We start from the raw sequence: 20,933 nt of genomic DNA, 5'->3' as shown, positions 1-20,933 counted from the left end.
GGAATTACGCTCAGATTGATAAGGAAGCTTTAGCCATTGAGGCAGGGGTAAAGAAATTCCATTAGTACTTGTATGGCAGAAGTTTTGCTATTATTACTGATCACAAGCCTTTATTGGTTCTATTTAAAAATAATGGGCCTACTGCACAGATACTTTCTCCACACATGCTGAGATGCTGTTATTGCTAAAATGCATATGACTATGAGTTGAAGTACCGACCTTGTCTGAGGTCCTCATGCTAGAGTCATTACCTAGTCCCCCTCTGTAGGCATCAGATATTGCCTGCATGACAGCTACCTACCCAGTATTGTCTCGAGTGTTGAACTGGGTATGGAGGGGGTGGCCAAAAATAAGTTTAAAGGAAGAGTTCACACCTTTTGAGAAATGCCAGCATGAACTCTCTGCATACAAAGGTTTCCTTTTGTGGGGAAATGGTAATTCCCAAAGCAGGGCAAAACCATGTTCTTAAAGCCCTACTCGAGAGTCACCCAGGCATTGGTAAATTTGAAAGCCCTTGCTAGAAGTTATGTCAGGTGGCCTAAAATGGATGAATGTATTGAAAAAATGGGTAAAAAGTTGTGTTCCTTGCCAGACCAACCGCCATGCCCCTGCTAAGGCAGGGCAGAATATAATAAAGGGCAGAACCCTTCTCAAGGCCTCCAGTCTTTACTTGAGTTCTTGAAAATCTATGCCAGCAGCTGTTTCTTTTTAAAGGCTTGTAAGTTGCTCTACAACTCAGCAAACATCAAAAGTGTAATGGCCTACAAGATCTCAAGTAAAGGTTAGTTTACAGTTGCACATAAGCTCAAGGCTTGAGCTGCACCAGAAATAGTTAAAAGATAAATAGTGTCAAAAATGAAAGTCCAATTCCAGGTTGTCCAAGGTAAAAATACGTTGTTCTCCAATAAAGAAGCTTTAAGCATGCGTGCTTGTCTCATTTTAATTGCTTAATCTAATTGGTTTTCATATTTTGATTCTTTTAATAGTAAAAAGAGAACAATATTAAAAAAATACTTTCTGACACTATGGCCCCCCAGATCCTGTCAGTTCCATTGCTTATGAATAGTCAGTGACAAGAGCAAATAGGTTCTCTACAAGACACACACAATGAATATCATTTGGTAATAATGTATTAGAAGAGTACTATATTTTGCCTTAAAATGTAAAATAAGACAGATATTTGTGCCTTTGTACTCCAATAAACTGTTAGGGTACTTAACATTTCAGTAGCACACAGGCCGTAATGTTTCCAGTTATAACATATGACTATGAAGATTTTCATTCATCCAGGTCATAGTATATCTAGTATAGGTAAATCTAAAAACAACTGGACTTGCTGAGTAATCAATGAAGACGTTTCACTACTCATGCCGAGCAGCTTCTTCAGTTCAACTGAACTGAAGAAGCTGCTCGGATGAGTAGTGAAACGTCTTCATTGATTACTCAGCAAGTCCAGTTGTTTTAGATTGACCTATACTAGATATTCCAGTTATAACCTTGCTAAAAATAAAAAAAGGAAAATAATAAGAAAATATAAGTTGTTCTCTCAATAAAGAAGCTTTAAGCATGCCTGTTTGTCTCATTTTAATTGCTTAATCTAATTCGTTTCATATATTTACCCCTTTAATAATAAAAATACAATATTAAAAAATCCTAAATAAAAAGATCCTGCCAGTTCCATTGCTTAGTAATAATAATAAGTGACAAGAGCAAATAGGTTTAGGCATAATGAATATTGAATCTATACAAGACACACAACAATGAATATCATTTGATAATAATGTATTAGAAAAGTACTGCATTTTGCCCTTAAATGTAAAATAAGACAGATATTTGTGCCTTTTGTACTCCAATAAACTGTTAGGGTACTTAACAATTCATTAGCAAATGGGCTGTAATGTTTCCTGTTATGCCCTTGCTAAAAATTAAAAAAAAGGAAGTGAAACTAAAAGAACAGTTTTCCAGGAAATCACATGTTTTACTTGCATTGTCCTCAGCTTTGTATAAAGAGTAAGTCAGCTCCCTCCCACACACAGATTTGCTGAGAAACCAGTGCACAGAAGAAAATTCAGGAGCTGCGTCTGTTCAGAGTTTTGAGGGAAACACTGACTGCCTGAAGGTAATGTGAATTCACCTCTAAATTGATATAGGCAACATAGTGGTGCAAGGGTTACATAGTTACAAAGTTACATAGGGTTAACACTGTTGTCTTACTGGGGTCCTTGGTTCAATTTAAAACCTAGAGGTACTATATCCAAGTGGTCCGTATGTTCTCCCTGTGCTTACATGGGTTTCCATCAGGTAGAGTAGTTCACTCGGAAAACATCATAATAGGCAGGCATCAATCCGGAATACCAAGGAGTAGAATTCAGGAGGCCAAAAATTTTAAATACTAAAAAAGTTTTTAATTCATATTATGTTTAAAAAACAGAAAGCCTTTATGCATTTTGTGTCACCAAGGGACACTTAATCACAGACTAATCATGTCTAATCTCTGTGTAACAGTTTTTTGGACCATAGATTGTGTCTTACCCAGGCTGGCTTTGGTCAGTAGCAACTCAGTAGCATCTCCTGGTATAGATGTAAAATTGACTTAATTTTCTGTTAAAGTTGTGGGAAGATATATGTTGGACTAGAAGTGGAAGGGGTGGTCATACTGGCAGTGTGAGTGACAGGCTAAGAAGCTGCTTGAAGGAGAGCTAAGTTGGTGGAAACTAGGAAGAAGTGATATTGAGAAAGGAGAAGAGCCTCCTAATTGTAGGAGTATGCTATCAACTCCCTCTAGTGAAGATAGAGGGGCTAAGCTTCTGTTGCAAATCAAAAGGACTGCTAGATCGGGGCAAATAATGATAATGGGGAATTTAATTATACAGATATTGACTGAAGCAACATTTCTGCCAGGACAGTTATTGGGAACAAATTTATAAACTTGATACATGATAATTTTATGGCGCAGGTTGTTGAGGAGCCAAATAGGAAAATGTAATTTGATTTGTTTATGATGAGGTAAGTAAGATGCTGGACAGTGGGGGGGCAGTAGATGTGATCTATTTGGATTTTGCCAAAGCATTTGATACTGTGCCCCACAAACGACTGCTTTCTAAACTAAGGTCTGTTGGGCTTAATGAAGTCGTTTGAACGTGGATAGGAAACTGGCTACAGGATCGGGTACAGAGGGTGGTTGTTAATGGGACATTCTCTACTTGGAGTAAGGTAGTGGGGTCCCTCAGGGTTTAGTAAGCAAAACACTTCCAGATTACAGCTGCCTAGTAGCCTGATAGAGATAAGAAATATAAATGTACATATGCAGATAAAAATGGGGTTTTTTTTGGGGTTTTTTTTACATTGTTTACATCATTTGTGGGTGAAAGGACTAATTTCCTATCATGGCTTGTAAAACATGTTTAGTTTATGACTTATGATATGCAGTCTGACATGAGGTCGGGGAATGCACTGCTGGATGATGTTATGATGCTGATTCTGTTAATGACTTTAAGAGGGACTTGGACAAGCAGAATATCCAAGGCTATTGTGATCTACTGTTAGTTTAGTATATGTATATATGTAACATGTAAGTGTGTTATACATGCTTTTATAGAGGGTTAAAACATGGACTTTGGTTTTTTTTAATGTAAATATGTACTATATAACTATGTAGCTGCCATATGATTCTACCTTTGTGTCACTCAATATAATATTCTACTTATTAACAATACAATATAATAATTTTACATAATATATAATATAATAATTTCACAATATATAGTTTCTGCTTTCTTAGATGCACAATTCTTTGCGGTGTTATTTATATACAATGTATTGCTTAACACAAAATTAATTTTGTGCCTGTGTTTCCCACATAACACATTCCCCTCACTGACTTAAACATATATATTGCATTTATTTTTGCAGACACAAAAAAGATTATAAAAGATACTGTGAATACAAATATTTGTTTGCTATAGCTTTTGTCAGTACTTTATTGTAACAAATTGCATATTGGCAGGCAAAACTTTTTCGAGTATGATTTATTATTACAAAAAACATTTTACTGTTTCCAAAATTTATTTTCCGTGGACAGATTTCCTTTTGTTACCACAAAGCGATTTAATTGGTTGCTGCAAATAAACATTAATAAACATCTTGCTATCAATTTAATCAGAGGCCATGGTTGATTTTTGGCTATGAATTAAGATTGAAATTTCATCAAAGATTCAATTAAAAAAATAATAAATTGGGTCCAGAATATGCACTTTTAGATATGAAAATCTCATCTCTAAAGACTAATAATGATTTTTTTTGTCAATTCCTCAAATGAAATTCTTGATTTCTGTAAATTACTAATGGCAGCCACTAGGAAGACTGTATTTTTATTTTGGATAACAGAGAAAGCCCTCACATTGAAAGATGTACTCTCATATTTGCATAGTTCATGTATTAAAGAAGTTATTAGATTCAAAATAAAAGAAAGAAAGAAAATAAAAAGGAGATGGTCAATTTATGTGGAAACTTTAGATGACAACAAAAAGGAATTTTTACTCAAACTTATGGGGAAGGTTGATCAAAAATTCAGGAATAGAATCTAGTTGTTACACAATTCACATAATTATATAAATGGTATTTACTATGGTAATCAACTATCTGGATTTTAAAATTCATATGTTCGAGCAACAATAAATAATTGAGAAACAGGTGAAAATGCTTAACAATATTTGTTTATTGTTAATGTAAAAGTCTGAATGTTATTTATTTCGAATATGAAACTGCACATATAATAACATGCTGTAAAACAGTCAACTTGTTTTATTGTAAAATTTCCTAAAGAAGTATGTGAAAACAGTGCGTCTCTACATGCACTCCACCCCAGAGGGAAGCTCATTTTTCCTGATTGTGTATTCACTGAGGCAGATCAGGAACAGAACTAGGTGTAGGCAGAGTAGGCACAAGCTTAGGGTGCAAAGCTGGGGGCATGTACCTTCTCTGGTTCCTACCCCTAGTCCAGTCCCCTCTCCCCTCTCTGAACTGCCATCTTACCTGTGCATTGATTTGGGTTTGCGCTTCCATGTCTGTTTGCAATTGCGCTTCCACATCTATTTGTGCATGCGCACAAAAGTCTATTCGAGCACGCACCATGTCAGCACCGCAGCTTGCCAGGTTGCCTAGGGTGCCTGGCTGGCCTGGCCCGGCTCTGTTGCTGTCCTAAGAAAAATAAAGACGGTTTTATGGAAAAAGGAGTGCTGTCCATTGGATGGAATTTGTATACTCTGGCCCGGCTCTGAAGCAGAGACAAGCACCAAATGCAGGTGGAACTTAATTTGATGTTTTAGGAGGTAATTGGTGAATTTAAAAATGATTTGCTCGTAGGGGAAGAGTTTGCTTTCCCTGGTTCTAAAGAAAGACACAGTTGCAGATGCCTGCAAAACAGATCCTTCCCTTTTCCCCTTCAAATAATAATACTCCATATGTAACCTGTTGGTGGATCTGGACCCTGTGATGCCAGATGTAAATACTCATTTCCTCCCCATGTCTGCTCAGGCAGGTATAGCATTGGCCTGTCAGTAAACACACAATGGATTTTTGCACAAAAATGACAAAATATGCTTTTTGTTGTGCCAAAATCCACCATGTGTAGGCTCTGACATGTGTAGGCTCTGAGCAGGCTTTTGAAGAAAAAACAATACAACCACCTAAAAAAAAATATCGGTACCTAAAATCTGCTGAACTTTAAAACAGTGTGAGTTAGCAAAGGCTTCAGCAATCTTTAATAGCCACCACTGAGACCTTTACCAGCAGTGAGCACTGCACCTTCAGATACACTACACCCATGATTTTGGCTCTAGGAATAAAATTATAGTTTTTTTACGTAAAACATATACGTTTTTTAATCTTTTGTGAAGTTCAATCTAGTGGAGTTTTATTTAATATATATGTATATGTGTGTGTCTGTCCTCCTGCTGCTCAATCACTCTTTAGCACAAAACATGATATTGAGAGATATTCAGTGAAGCACTATGACACTTTTGAAAATAATGGCAACATTTGCAAACCACATCAGTTTGGGCCAGGTGAAAGGATCACAGGGATAGATTACCAATACTTATGTGTTGAATGATGTGTGACATTCACATTCTGCTTTCAGGCACCATTAAAGACATGGACTGTCCAGCAACAGCACAGGATTCAGGAACAGCGATTGGAGAGGCAGAAGAACCTACTGACTTATTTGAGGAAGAAGAGAAATGTACTATAGCGTGTGCTGTTTTTTTGTCAAATAGTTCTCTGACTTCAGCCTTGTGCCTTCAAATAGTCATAGAACTTCTCAGTGACTCAGTGATAATATTCTTATATTCCACAATATGGGTGTGACAATATGTTTAGAAAACACATGTGACTGTACAGGAAAGTTTGCATTTAAGGTGTATGATATGGGCTGCAGGGGGATACCTAGTGCAGATAGGGTTAATATTCCCTCATAATCAGGTAATTAGGTGGCAGCTGAGAGCAGAGCTGTTACTGCAGATAAAAGGGATGTGTTTCCTCACCTATGGGCTTTATCTTGGATGTCTGGAGGAGACAGATCTCTCCTGTTGTTCTGGTGTATGTGAGGAATACTGAGAGAGGAAAGAGGGGCCTGTGGAGCCTGAGACACAGTGAGTGTCTGACAAAGAGAGACAGAGTGACTCAAAAAAGCAAAAAGCCGCCTCTTGCAACTTTAAGAGCCTAATTTCTGGTTTTCAACCTGGACATTTGGCTCCACTAGTACAGAGATCACTATTGTGCTCAATGCACTAGCGATGCTGCCCCCTGTGGCCCACTGCCCCATGGCTACACAGCAGTTTGTTATATAAACTATAGTAGTACTTATCTGTTATCTACTGTGTATCCTGTGCTTGAATGGCTGTCCCATGGCTACACAGCAGTTTGTTATATAAACTATAGTAGTACTTATCTGTTATCTACTGTGTGTCCTGTGCATGAATGGCTGCCCCCATGGCTACACAGCAGTTTGTTTATATAAACTATAGTAGTACTTATCTGTTATCTACTGTGTATCCTGTGCTTGAATGGCTGCCCCCATGGTTACACAGCAGCTTGTTTATATAAACTATAGTAGTACTTATCTGTTATCTACTGTGTATCCTGTGCTTGAATGGCTGCCCCCCATGGCTACACAGCAGCTTGTTTATATAAACTATAGTAGTACTTATCTGTTATCTACTGTGTATCCTGTGCTTGAATGGCTGCCCCCATGGCTACACAGCAGCTTGTTTATATAAACTATAGTAGTACTTATCTGTTATCTACTGTGTATCCTGTGCTTGAATGGCTGCCCCATGGCTACACAGCAGCTTGTTTATATAAACTATAGTAGTACTTATCTGTTATGGACTGTGTATCCTGTGCTTGAATGGCTGCCCCATGGCTACACAGCAGCTTTGTTATATAAACTATAGTAGTACTTATCTGTTATCTACTGTGTATCCTGTGCATGAATGGCTGCCCCCATGGCTACACAGCAGTTTGTTTATATAAACTATAGTAGTACTTATCTGTTATCTACTGTATATCCTGTGCTTGAATGGCTGCCCCCATGGCTACACAGCTGCTTGTTTATATAAACTATAGTAGTACGTATCTGTTATCGACTGTGTATCCTGTACTTGAATGGCTGCCCCCCCATGGCTACACATCAGCTTGTTTATATAAACTATAGTAGTACTTGTCTGTTATCTACTGTGTATCCTGTGCTTGAATGGCTGTCCCCATGGCTACACAGCAGCTTGTTTATATAAACTATAGTAGTACTTATCTGTTATCTACTGTGTATCCTGTGCTTGAATGGCTGCCCCCATGGCTACACAGCAGCTTGTTTATATAAATTATAGTAGTACTTATCTGTTATCTACTGTGTATCCTGTGCTTGAATGGCTGCCCCCATGGCTACACAGCAGCATGTTTATATAAACTATAGCAGTTAATCTGAAGCAAACACAGGAATGTTACCAGTGCAGAGCAGCAGTACATTATATTCTAATTACTTGTACACACTTTCATTTTTAGGTGTTTAATTCCTATTCCTAGGGGAATTTTACCATTATTCTCAAAACTATAATAACCCATAAAGCTGCACCCCACAGGTCCTCAGGGCAGGATTTTTAGTAAACACTGTTTGTTTTGTTCTATCTCCATACAGAGTCTATGTTTGTTTGTTGCAAAGCTTTGTGTGTTGTATTTTCCTAGTAAAAATTCCCTGAAGTATTTTCCTCAGTGTCTACTAGGTTGAAGAACTGTGCTGTAAATCCCATTTACAATATTTTTCATAAGCAAAAAAGCCAAGTCTGTGGAATTTTCAACGGATAATATGATTCTTAGGGGGTTCAAAATATGTGGAGGCAGTGTGTTGTGCAGCTATAACTGTATGTAATGTACAATAAGTGGGCACCAGTGGTTCCTGCAACTTAACCATGAAACTGATTTATTAAAGAACAAGATAATCCATGTAGGAGTTCAATGATACATAAGCAGGAAAATTTAACATCAGTAGGTAGATACTCACACGTACCATTGGTCAGTGTAGACACCGCAGAGTAAGAGAGAGATCAAAACTTGTATGGAGGTACACCCAACTTTTAGCCTTTTCCCTAAGTGGAGCTAGCTCTGACACTTAGTCCCTACTTCTGGGAAATTAGTACCCAGCATGCATGGATAATAACCTATCTATCACTCCTAGAGTGACCTATGAAAGTGAGTAGCCTAACACTGACTAGACTGGACCTGTCTAGGTTCCACTCCTTCCTTCCTGCCTGCTCAGGTAAAGGAACTGGCAAAATGGACCCTGAGCTCATGTGTGTTCAGCTTTTACATTAGAATCCACCTATGGTGTTGCATGCTTTATGACATTCACATTCTGCTTTCAGGCATTGTTAAAGGCATGGACTGTCCAGCAACAACACAGGATTCAGCTATTGGACACGAAGAAAAATGTAACAACCTATCTGAAGAAGAAGAGAAAGGTACTGCCAGTAGAATAAATGAAATATACAGTTTCCCACAAAAAGAAGACCTTCCCAAAAAAATAATACAATCCCATTCATTTGGGAGGACTTCTGAGAATCATCTTGGGGCCTAGGCAGATTAGTTGGTGTATTCCAATTGCCAGAACAGTTACTAAGAGTGTAGCACAATATCATGTACCAATAACTATCTGTTAGATAACATTGACATTCTACTTTCAGGTAGCAGTAACAATTGGGACAACCCTGAAAGAGCAGAGGATTTAGTGGGAGCTGATGGAAATGATGAAGAGACTGCTGACCTGTCTTTGGAAGAAGAGAGAGGTAATGTTAATGTCACAAATATGGAGACCTAGCCAAACACTTACCATATAATAAATAGTTATTTGATAATTATTTCAACAAACTGCCACTATTCATTTATTATAGGAAACATATTCAACAATGTTAGTCATACTTCCATTCAGGTATTAGAAAAGTGAATAGGTTAATCTGTTGTAAGGACTCTTCATGCTAAATAGTCTGCTGCTTGCCTGGTGCTATGGTTCTGCATGTGGTGGAATGAGTGGACAGATTATTGGGAGGACAGTCTTGGTACACAATGTAGGTACCAACTACAAAGTTAGAGGAGTTGGTTGAAGTCCTGAAGAATGATTTTTAAATAATCTGTACAGTTGAGGGTGAGGACTTCCAAGATGATTTTCTCAGAGATATTACCTGTGCCACGAGCAACATTAAAGGGGACCCATCACCTGAAAAAAATATTCCAAATCCTATTTTATCACATTAGTCAAGCAAAATAAACTTTAAAGGAATAGTTCAGTGTAAAAATAAAAACTGGGTAAATAGATAGACTGTGCAAAATAAAAATGTTTCTAATATAGTTAGTTACCCAAAAATGTAATATATAAAGGCTGGAGTGAACAGATGTCTAATAAAACAGCCAGAATCCAACTACCTGACTTGAAGGGGGGCCACATGGTACATTTCTGTTCAGTGAGTTTGTAATTGATCCTCAGCATTCAGCTCAGATTCAAAAGCAACAGACATGGCCCATGTGCCCCCCCCCTCAAGTCTCTGATTGGTTACTGCCTGGTAACCAGGGTAACGAGTCAGTGTAAACCAAGAGAGCTGAAAAGCAGGAAGTAGTGTTCTGACTGACATTTTATACACCTATTCACTCCAGCCTTTATACATTACATTTTTGGCTAATTATATTAGAAACATTTTTTTATTTTGCACAGCCTGTCTATTTACCCAGTTTTTATTTTTACACTGAACAATTCCTTTAATTACACTGTATAAAGTATTTGAATCTTGTTTCCATCAGTTTCGGAATTCATAATTATAACAAGCAGGCAGGAGCCATTTTGTGGACACTGTTATTAAGACAAGTCTTGTATCATCTCAGAATCTTGTTTGTGCAACAGAATGAGGGACCTGATGTTGATTCCAATGCACTGGTTACACAATTAAATGGTAAAGAGAACGGGGGAATGTGGGGAGAGCCGTGACATATAGTAAGTGTTGAATGGAAAGTGAAAGTAATTGCCTGCCCCAACTCTATGCCTAGGCATAGATTTTTATGTCTGGGTGACAGGTCCACTTTAAGAAGACAGTGGGAGCTTAGGGAGATTAATGCGTGGCTAAGAAATTGGTGTAAGGAGCAGGGTTTGGTTTTTTTTTGGAGATCTGGGCTGATTCCTTAATCAGCTACAGGCTCTTTGCTAGGGATGGGCTGTACCTCAATGATGATGGTGCAGCTGCTTTGGGGGAGAAGATGGCCAGAAGGTTGGAGGATATTTAAAACTAGGTGTGGGAGGAGGGTTCAGTAAAAGATTCAGTGGTAGACAGGTTAGATGAGATAGTGGGCAAAAGAAGGGAAAATGGGGGAGGAGATTTGGCTGGGGATACTGTTAAGGATAGGGAGAACCACATGTCATATGTTCAATATGGTGCCAGTATTAAATGTATGTTTACAAATGCAAGAAGTCTGACTGGTAAAATGGGAGAGCTGGAGCTGCTGGTGATGGAAGGAAAATATGATGTGATTGGTGTGGCCGAAACATGGCTGAATGAGTCACATGACTGGGCAGTAAATTAATATACTTTGTTTTGGAGGGACAGAGGCAATAGAAAAGGAGGAGGGGTATGTCTGTTTGTTAGGCAGGATTTAAATCTCATATAAAGGAGGAGGTTATGTTAGAAAATGAGGGGACAGAAGTCTTATGGGTGGAGTTCTTCACCAATTGTAAAGAATCCAGCAAATTAATTGTAGGAGTCACTATAGACCCCCTAATGTAAGTGACGAGGAGGAGGCGAAGCTCCTGATGCAAATAGAAAAGGCTGCTAGTTTGGGGAAAGTAATTATAAATTAATTACCCAGATGATTACTGGAGCAATAGTACTGCTAGATCAGTTAATGGGAAAAAGTTTATAAACTGTTACATGACAATTTTATGGCACAGGTTGTTGAGGAGCCAACCAGAAAAAATGCTATTCTGGATTTAGTGATCTCAAATGACCCAGAACTTATAGCAAATGTTCAAGTAACTGAACCCCTGGGTAATAGTGACCATAATGGGATCTCATTTAATGTCTGGTGCAAAAAACCTACACTGGGACAAAAAAAAAACCTGAATTTCAGAAAAACTAATTTTAGTGCCTTTTTGGCTATCCTTCTGAGCATAGACTGGGCCATTATGTTTACTGCTAAAAACACAGACAGAAATGGTTGTCATTTAAAATTACATTAAATCTTTACTGTTCTCAATTTATTCCCTTAAAGGAACAGTTCTGTGTGAAAATAAAAACGGTGTAAATAGATAGGCTGTGCAAAATAAAAAATGTATCTAATATAGTTAGTTAGCCAAAAATATAATGTATAAAGGCTGGAGTGACTGGGTGTGTAACATAATATAACTAACTATATTAGATACATTTTTTATTTTGCACAGCCTATCTATTTACACCGTTTTTATTTTTACACTGAACAATTCCTTTAAGAAGTAAATGTAGAAGAACCAAGAACAACCCTATGGGGCAAATTCACTAAGATTCGTAGTTGCACCAGGCGTAACTTCGCCGCACTTCGCCACACTTCGCCAGGCGTAGTTTCGCCAGCGCTTCGCAAATTCACTAAAATCCGAAGTTGCGCTCAGGGGTAGCGTAAGGTTGCAAAGTTGCGCTAGCATTGATTCGCTAAGTAAAGCGAAGTTACGCTAGCGAAGGCTAATTTGCATACGGCGCCAAATTCAAATTTCAATGGAGGAATACGTGTCAGCACTACAAATGGCTAGAAAAGCTTCAAAACATCAAATAAAATTTTTATTTGCCCTACACATGTGCCCACTGTCTAGGTAAGTTGCCATGAGTTAGGAAATGTAGGGGGAAGGAGGGGAGCCCCAAAAAAAATTTCGATCTTTTTTCAGCCTATCAGCCATAATGTAGAAAACACGCCAGCGTTTTTTGGGACTTAGAAAAAATGTTGCCTTTTTTGAAGCAATCCCTATCTACTCTATTGCGCTTCGCCTGGTCAGAGGTGGCGAAGGAAGTCTAGCGTAAAAGGTAGCGTTCAGTACACTGCGCACGTTAGTGAATTTGCATAGTTACGTCGCTAGCGAAACTTCGCCAGGCGTAAGGGTGCGAAGTAACACTAGCGAAACTATGCCAGCGTTCGAAATTTGCGCAGTAACAAAAATGCCAAACGCTAGCGAAGTAACGCTAGCGTTCAGCGCTTCGGTGCTTAGTGAATTTGCCCCTATGTGGCTTAATACAGAATTAAGAAGTGAATAGGAAAAAAGAGAAAAGCATTTGAAATCGAAAAGTCTGTGGGGGACAGACGCTGCATTTAATGAATTTAAACAATATAATAATGTTGTAAAACTGCACTTTGGAAGACAAAGATTAGAAAATGAGAAGCGCATTGCAGCAGAGGCTAAAAGGGTAGATCTACTAAAGGGCAAAATGGCTAACTCTAGCGGACAATTCGCTAGCATTACCGTCCACAGGAACATAGACAATTTACTAATGGGCACTAGCGGTCATTCACACTCACATATTGCCAGGCGACTTTTCGCTCTGGCGAATGGTTGTTATGCTGCAAATTCACTAAAGTGCGGATTTTACTGAACGCCACCTTTTTTTTTTTTGCCACCTCAGACCAGGCGAGTGCATTAAAGCTTCTATTACTTACATTATATTCTGTGAGCTGAAAATGCATCAAAGTCCAAAAAACTCTGGCGTCTTTTCCTTTTTTCAGCTTGATTTTTCAAGACCTAAACAAACTTTTTTGGGTAACCGGCTTTCCCCATACATTTGCAAACATGTTGAACATTCCTTTTACAGTGGGCACATGTGTAGGGGCATTAAAATAACTCTCTTGTCTGTATTAAGGTTCCCTGGAGGCGTTTTAAAAAGTGTAATTTGTAAGTATATGCACCAACATTTAACATAAAGATGTCCATACAACTTATATAATAAACTTCCCACCGTACGCAAATCGACCTGAGCACAAGATCCCTAACAAAGTTTCGCTAGGCAGAAATGAACGCTAGTGCACCTTCACTATCAATTGCTCGCATTGCTGAAGTAACGATAGTGAAAAGTTGACAGCGTATGGCGGCAATGACGAAACTCTGTATTTTAGTGAATTGGAGTAGCCTGAGCGCATTTGTGGCTGGCGAAGTGTGAAGCTGACGCTGGCGAAATTTGCCCTTTAGTCTGCCCCTAAGACTAACCCTGAAAAGTTAACTTATTTAATTTTTATATTTATGTAAAAAGATGAGAGTTGAGAGTGTGGCTCGTTTAAATAATGGTATCGGCATTGTTGTAACAAATATAGAAAAGGCATGTGTGCTAAATCATTTATTTTCTTCAGTGTTTACAATAAAGGAGAAAATATATACAGTCAAAAAAAGATATGTCAAGGCTCCGGGTGGTTCACTTCCTCTGCGGTTGTCTGTTCTCCCTCAGATTTGTAGTAGAATCCAACCAATACTGAAGAAAAAACAGCGCTCACTGGCTCGAGGTTAGACAAAAGACAAGAAAAATAATACCAATATAGTGCAGTATTTTGCTATTATGTTGATACACCACTTAGTGCTTAAGTGAAATAGTGAACTTAGGTGCCCTTATTGTTCCGCTTATCCAATCTATGCACCCCTTGCAACGCCACTCCAAAGCATGCGATGTGATGTATTCAAATGGTGGGGTACTTACAAACGTTAAAAAGGAAGTGTGCATTAAGGGAATTAATAGGCTGAAGATTCACCAAACTGCTCCAAATTCTGCAGCTCTATAAAAATGCACTGACATAATGTAAAACCGTAAATACTTTAATCATCAATAAGTTAAAATTACACTCACAATGTTTGTAAAAATGCGCATGTAATAATTATGAGTCACCGTCTTGCCGTTTTCCGGGTTCTCCAAGCAGTCTGTGCAGATAATTGCCAGCGTCTCGACCGCCTCATGTAACCCTGGGCGCCTGTGGATGATGTCACTGCCCGACACGTTTTGTCTTCTTTACGACTTCCTCAAGGGCTTTGGAATCTCCATTGCAATCTCCATGTCCTTCTTATGTGGATGGTAGTCCTGGTAACATGAGCTCACTTCCACTTCCTGTTTTCTTTGTTTACATGTTGCCATGGTAACATGCCTCTATAGCGGATCTCTTTTTCCTGCAATAATTTTATACACGTGCCATGGCAACCCATTCTGACTAATATTCAAAGATTCTGGGAATTTGAAATTACAGAGGCCGTACACACTTTTCCCAGTTGGAAATCACTGTTGGGAGTCTATTACATCCCACTGTTTCCCATATAAGTGCAAAGCCATACATAAATATATATATAAAATGATTTCATTGTATCGACTTGTACGTTAAAAACTTAGCATTAAGAAAGATTTACAGTCACAATATTTAAATTAAGTTATAAAAAAGATAAAACAGTTCATAAAAAAAGCTCTTAGATGTATGTCCACATTGAGCCCTTTGGGTGTAAAGGTTTCTTACCTATAGATCCATCTACTCTTACTTGTAAGGTTGTTTTACTAGGTCTCCCCCTCTCCATCTATTTTTAACCTCTACTATGCCCTAGTAGGTTAAACCTGTGAGATTCATGCCATGGACAGCCTTAAAATGTTTTGAAACACTATGTTTTTCATTTCCTTTCTTTATATTATTTACATGTTCTCTGATCCTGTCTTTTAACATCCTGTTTGTTTTTCTATATATTGTAGGTTGCATGAACATTGTAAGCAGTATACTGTATAACATTTTTTGTTGTACATATTTCAAATTCCCTTTTATTCACCTCTGATATGAACTTTTTTCTTTTCTTGCCATATTTGCATGCCGTGCATAAACAGCATGGATAGAAACCCGCCCATGTATGTTCTTTTTTAGCTGTTGGTTTTCTCTTTGTGCTGCAATGATTATTTGTCAATATTTGTTTCAGGTTATTCGCTTTCCTAAATACAACCTTTGGTTTATCTGGAATAATTTTCTGAAGTTCTGTGTCACCCTGTAGTACTCCCCTATGTTTTTTTAATAATTTTACTTATACTTCCCACCAAAGGGTTATAAGTGGTGGAAAAAACTATTGTAAGGAACGGCTTCCCTGGTGGTCTAGTGGATAACGCTTACCCTGGTGGTCCAATGGCTGTTGCCATAAGTGCAGTCTTCTCACAGATTCAGCATGGAGTGGAGCACCCTGTGCTTTTGCTTCTCAAGCTCTTTCTCCAGCTGAGCAGAAATGTGCAGCAGGAGAGCGGGAGGCACTGGCCTGTATATGGGCTTGTGAAAAGAGGCATCACTTTATGGCAGAAATTTACCCTGAGAACTGATCACCAAGCCCTAACGTCCTTGCTGCCTACATCAGGATCTGGCCATCACCCTCTTCGTATTCACAGATGGTCAGATAGGTTATATCAATGCAACTTTGAAGTTTGCTACAGACCAGGAAAATGTAACAGAGTAGCAAGTAGCAGATTACCTGTCATGTGTAGTCCTCAAGTCTGCACAGGAGGAAGAAGACACATTGATGATGTCCAATTCCTTAGTCTTCACAGTTACACCACAAGATTTGGTGACCTCATCTCAGAATGACCCAGTGATTCAAGAAATACTAAACTACTTACGTGGAGAATGGCCATCTGTTTTACCAGGACACCTTCAGTCATACTACCAAGTGAGAACAGAGTTGTCATCCTGGAAAGATGTTTAGTATGAGGGCACAGAGCAGTTATTCCAACTGCACTGAGGCCAGCAGTCCTCAGGATGGCCCATGAAGGACATTTGGGTGTGGTAAGAACAAAACAGCTTGCAGAGAAGCAGTATGGTGGCCTGGCATAGACAATCAAATTGAAACCTTGATTCGAAACGGTGAACCATGCTTACTCAGTGGGAAAAATTTAAAGAAAATGTCTGCTCCACTGCAAGTTAGGCCTTTTCCCCAAGCCCCATGGGATACAATTCAGTTGGGTATATGTGGAGAAATAACCGTAGCACCACAACACCAGATGTATTTGTTGGTTGCATATGATTTATACTCTAAATGGCCAGAGGTAGCTATAGCAGGGGTCATTACCTTAAAAGTTGTAATCACTACCTTAGAAGGATGGTTTTCACGGTGGGGGCTTCCACTAGAAATCATTACAGACAATGGAACACAGTTTGTGTCAAAAGAATTTGAAGATTTCCTTCAATTAAAGGGCATAAGGCATATTTTAACACCGCAATACCATCCACAGGCCAAAGGTACACCTACACGAAGGCCTTCTATTCAGCAAGGCTTTAACTACAGTTCTACAGCACTACAGGTCTGCACCCCATAGCACAGCTGGGGAATCACCAGCAAAACTGATGATAGGCATAATCTACGGCTGCCCCTAACACGTTTACTTCCACAGATAAAAGTAACGGAACCCAGAGACTTGCGAGCAAGGGTAAAAACCTATCAGGGCAAAACAAAAGCTTACCATGATTCAAGAAGAAAAGCCAAGACAATAACCCTTAAGGTTGGGCAATGGGTGAGAATAAGAAAACCCTCAACCAGGTCAAAATTTGATCCCATATTGTCTGATCCCATTCAGAACCACAGTCAGTTGGGACCAGTCACCTACAAATTGCAGGATGGATCTACTTGGCATGTGAGCAGTTTAGTACCTGTTTCTGAGCCTTCACAGGTGCAGGACACTGCCTCTAACTGGCATTTCTGGAATGATACACCGAATGTGGTTACACAGCCACAAACACCAGAAAACCCATCCGGCAATACTCCACCCCCTGTTGAACGGGCCACTGAAATATGCCGAAGTTCAGCTCACACAAACAACTCACCTAGGCATCTGGATGACTATGTACTTTATAAGGTTTCCAGGTTTTGAAGCATAATGGAGGGGGGAAGATGTTGTGTGTTTGCATAAGCTGTGTTAAGTTTTATAAAGTTAATTACCTTTGAAGGATGTTAGAATGTTGGGAATAGTGGGAGGAGAGTGGCAAGCTAGTCTCTCTGTGTGTGTGAAATAAAGATGGTGAACTGATAACAGCCTGTCTGCATTACTGAGATATAACACTCCCCAACATGGGTGTCTGCAGAAAATTTTCCAGAGAGGGATGTGTGTGTGAGTTGGAAAGTGTGTGTGTGTGTAAAAGTATTGCTTCATAGGTAAGTGTAAATAATGGCCACTGATAAACAGAGAAGAGTAGGGTTGCCACCTTTAAAAAAATAAATTACCGGTCAGTGGTGGGGCAGGCGTTAAGGGGTGGACCGTGATGTAAAAAGGGGCAGAGCCATCGCAGTGTGCCTTGAAAAGGTACGGGGTAGTGCCGGAAAAGGGGCGGGCCACATCGTCCAAAGCCAAGAAAATGTAAGATTTCACTGGCGGGGTAAGGGCTTTTGTATATGGTATTACAAATTACCAGCCAGGGCCAGGGCCGGTATTACAAATTTACTGGCTGGGTGGCAACCCTAGAGAAGAGACACAGAAAGTGTAGATGCAGCCGAATGAAGTGCTTTCATTTCCTTACCAACTAAAAAAAATCCAAAATTATTTTTTAAATATGTCAATAGTAAAAAATGAAGCAGGAAGGGGTGGGACCCTTACTATCAGAGGGGGGTCAGCTGGTTGATGAAAACAAAATAAAAGCGCAGATTCTGAACTCGTATTTTTCATCTGTCTACACAAATGAAGAACCAGTAAGTGAAGGTTTCCTTCTTAACACTCCCAATTCTAGTAATACAACTAATGATGCATGGTTCACACATGAAGAAATTCAAAAGAGACTTGAACATGTTAAGATTAACAAAGGTCCAGGGCCAGATGGTATTCATCCCAGGGTAATTAGCGAGCTTAGCTCTGTGATTGCCAAACCTCTTTACTTAATTTTTCAGGATTCATTGAGATCTGGCATTGTGCCGAGAGACTGGCGAATTGCTAATGTGGTGCCTCTATTCAAAAAAGGATCCCGTTCTCAGCCTCAAAACTATAGGCCAGTTAGTCTGACGTCAGTATTAGGAAAGCTTTTCGAAGGGTTAATAAAGGATAAGATACTGGACTTCATAGCAAATCATAATACTATGAGTTTGTGCCAGCATGGTTTTATGCGTAATAGATCTTGCCAGACTAACTTAATTTCTTTTTACGAGAATGTAAGTAGAGACCTCGATTCTGGGATGGCAGTGGATGTGATTTACTTAGACTTTGCTAAAGCATTTGATACAGTGCCACACAAAAGGTTACTGGTTAAATTAAGGAATGTTGGCCTGGAACATAGTATTTGTACCTGGATAGAGAACTGGCTAAAAGATAGACTACAAAGAGTGGTGGTAAATGGAACATTTTCTAATTGGACCAGTGTTGTTAGTGGAGTACCGCAGGGCTCTGTACTAGGTCCCTTGCTTTTCAACTTGTTTATTAATGACCTGGAGGTGGGCATTGAAAGTACTGTTTCTATTTTTGCAGATGATACTAAATTGTGCAGAACTATAGGTTCCATGCAGGATGCTGCCACTTTGCAAAGTGATTTGTCTAAACTGGAAAACTGGGCAGAAAACTGGAAAATGAGGTTCAATGTTGATAAATGCAAGGTTATGCACTTTGGCAAAAATAATATAAATGCAAGTTATACACTAAATGGCAGTGTATTGGGAGTTTCCTTAAATGAGAAGGATCTAGGGGTCTTTGTAGATAACACGTTGTCTAATTCTGGGCAGTGTCATTCTGTGGCTACTAAAGCAAATAAAGTTCTGTCTTGCATAAAAAGGGCATTAACTCAAGGGATGAAAACATAATTATGCCTCTTTATAGGTCCTTGGTGAGGCCTCATCTGGAGTATGCAGTTCAGTTTTGGACTCCAGTCCTTAAGAGGGATATAAATGAGCTGGAGAGAGTGCAGAGACGTGCAACTAAATTGGTTAGAGGGACGGAAGACTTAAATTATGAGGGTAGACTGTCAAGGTTGGGGTTGTTTTCTCTTGAAAAAAGGTGCTTGCGAGGGGACATGATTACACTTTACAAGTACATTAGAGGACATTATAGACAAATGGCAGGGGACCTTTTTACCCATAAAGTGGATCACCGTACCAGAGGCCACCCCTTTAGACTAGAAGAAAAAAACTTTCATTTGAAGCAACGTAGAGGGTTCTTCACAGTCAGGACAGTGAGGTTGTGGAATGCACTGCCGGGTGATGTTGTGATGGCTGATTCAGTTAATGCCTTTAAGAATGGCTTGGATGATTTTTTGGACAGACATAATATCCAAGGCTATTGTGATACTAAACTCTATAGTTAGTATAGGTATGGGTATATAGAATTTTAATTAAAAGTAGGGAGGGGTGTGTGTATGGATGATGGGTTTTCATTTGGAGGGGTTGAACTTGATGGACTTTGTCTTTTTTCAACCCAATTTAACTATGTAACTAACTATGTAACTACTGGAAGTCGGTTTAATGTACAACAGGAAAAGCAAAGTGTGTCTTATTTAATTAATTACTGTACATTGCAATTACATTCTGGCTCCTCCTGCCACCACTGTGGCTTTGGGCTCAGTTGCACCACTCAGCACAGAGATACCAGGAGGCAAATTGGCTGAATTAATGAGCGATGTCACGTTGCTCACGTACATAAAACCGGTAACTGCACAAGATGTGAGACAAGATAGAGTAAATGATGGACATGGGGTGGAAGCAACAGACTGTTCTCATCCCTCCCTGATTTCCCTTAGTGGATGAGTCCGGAATGCTACATCCCCCACCCCCCCTCCCGCCTCAACATCAGTAGCAGGGGGTGGGGCACCCAGCCAGCCCTCCTCCCTGTCATTTCTCGCAGCTGCAAGTTCTCCAGCTGTAGCTACCGAGCCCATAGCAGATACCCTAGCACCTCACCAACATTAGGCACACCATCTTTATCTTTTCAATTGAATACACATAAAAATAATAAAAGAAAGTGGGTTTGTTCAGGACCTATCCATATTAGCTGCATAAGTGCAAATGCTGTTCTTCTAATGACCAGTACAGATACCAAGCGTGTACCACTGTACCATTTACCAGTGCATGCGTGTTGCTTGTCATCTAATATTTACATTTTGCTTTTAGGTACCTATAAAGGCATGGAGAGCCCACCAGCAGCAGAGGATTCGGGGGTTGTTGTTGTACAGGAAGCAAAAGCTGCTGGTTTGTCTGTTGAAAAAGAGAAAGGTAATGATGCTGAAATATACCGACACCCCCATAAACATTAGGATTATGGGATTGTATTGCTTTTCAGTAAACTGGATCTGCTTATTTGCATTTAGGGTTGCCACTTTTTCTTGTCAGTTTTAACTGATGACAAAAGGGGCAGGGCTGAGAGGGGGCCATAAATGGATGAAGCGGGTGAGATCTCACAAGAAAGCAGGGCTTGGGGAATAGAAGA

General features: G+C 39.3%; 1 protein-coding gene across 1 annotated transcript in view; it reads left to right on the top strand.

Annotated features, from left to right (window-relative positions):
- The first annotated feature begins 2,014 nt into the window (after window positions 1–2,014).
- The window catches only part of LOC108706251 (interferon-induced very large GTPase 1-like), a 42,201-nt gene continuing 23,282 nt past the window's right edge, over window positions 2,015–20,933 (top strand). Inside the window, 5 exon segments of the mRNA XM_041578738.1 lie at window positions 2,015–2,119; window positions 6,140–6,241; window positions 8,919–9,014; window positions 9,237–9,338; window positions 20,618–20,719. Coding sequence (XP_041434672.1) covers window positions 6,154–6,241; window positions 8,919–9,014; window positions 9,237–9,338; window positions 20,618–20,719 — 388 coding nt within the window. The 5' untranslated portion in view covers window positions 2,015–2,119; window positions 6,140–6,153.

Source organism: Xenopus laevis, chromosome 9_10S (assembly GCF_017654675.1).
Source record: "Xenopus laevis strain J_2021 chromosome 9_10S, Xenopus_laevis_v10.1, whole genome shotgun sequence".
Lineage (NCBI taxonomy): Eukaryota > Metazoa > Chordata > Amphibia > Anura > Pipidae > Xenopus > Xenopus laevis.
The sequence above is the reverse complement of the archived record's forward strand: the minus strand, read 5'-3'. Positions and strand labels throughout refer to the sequence as shown.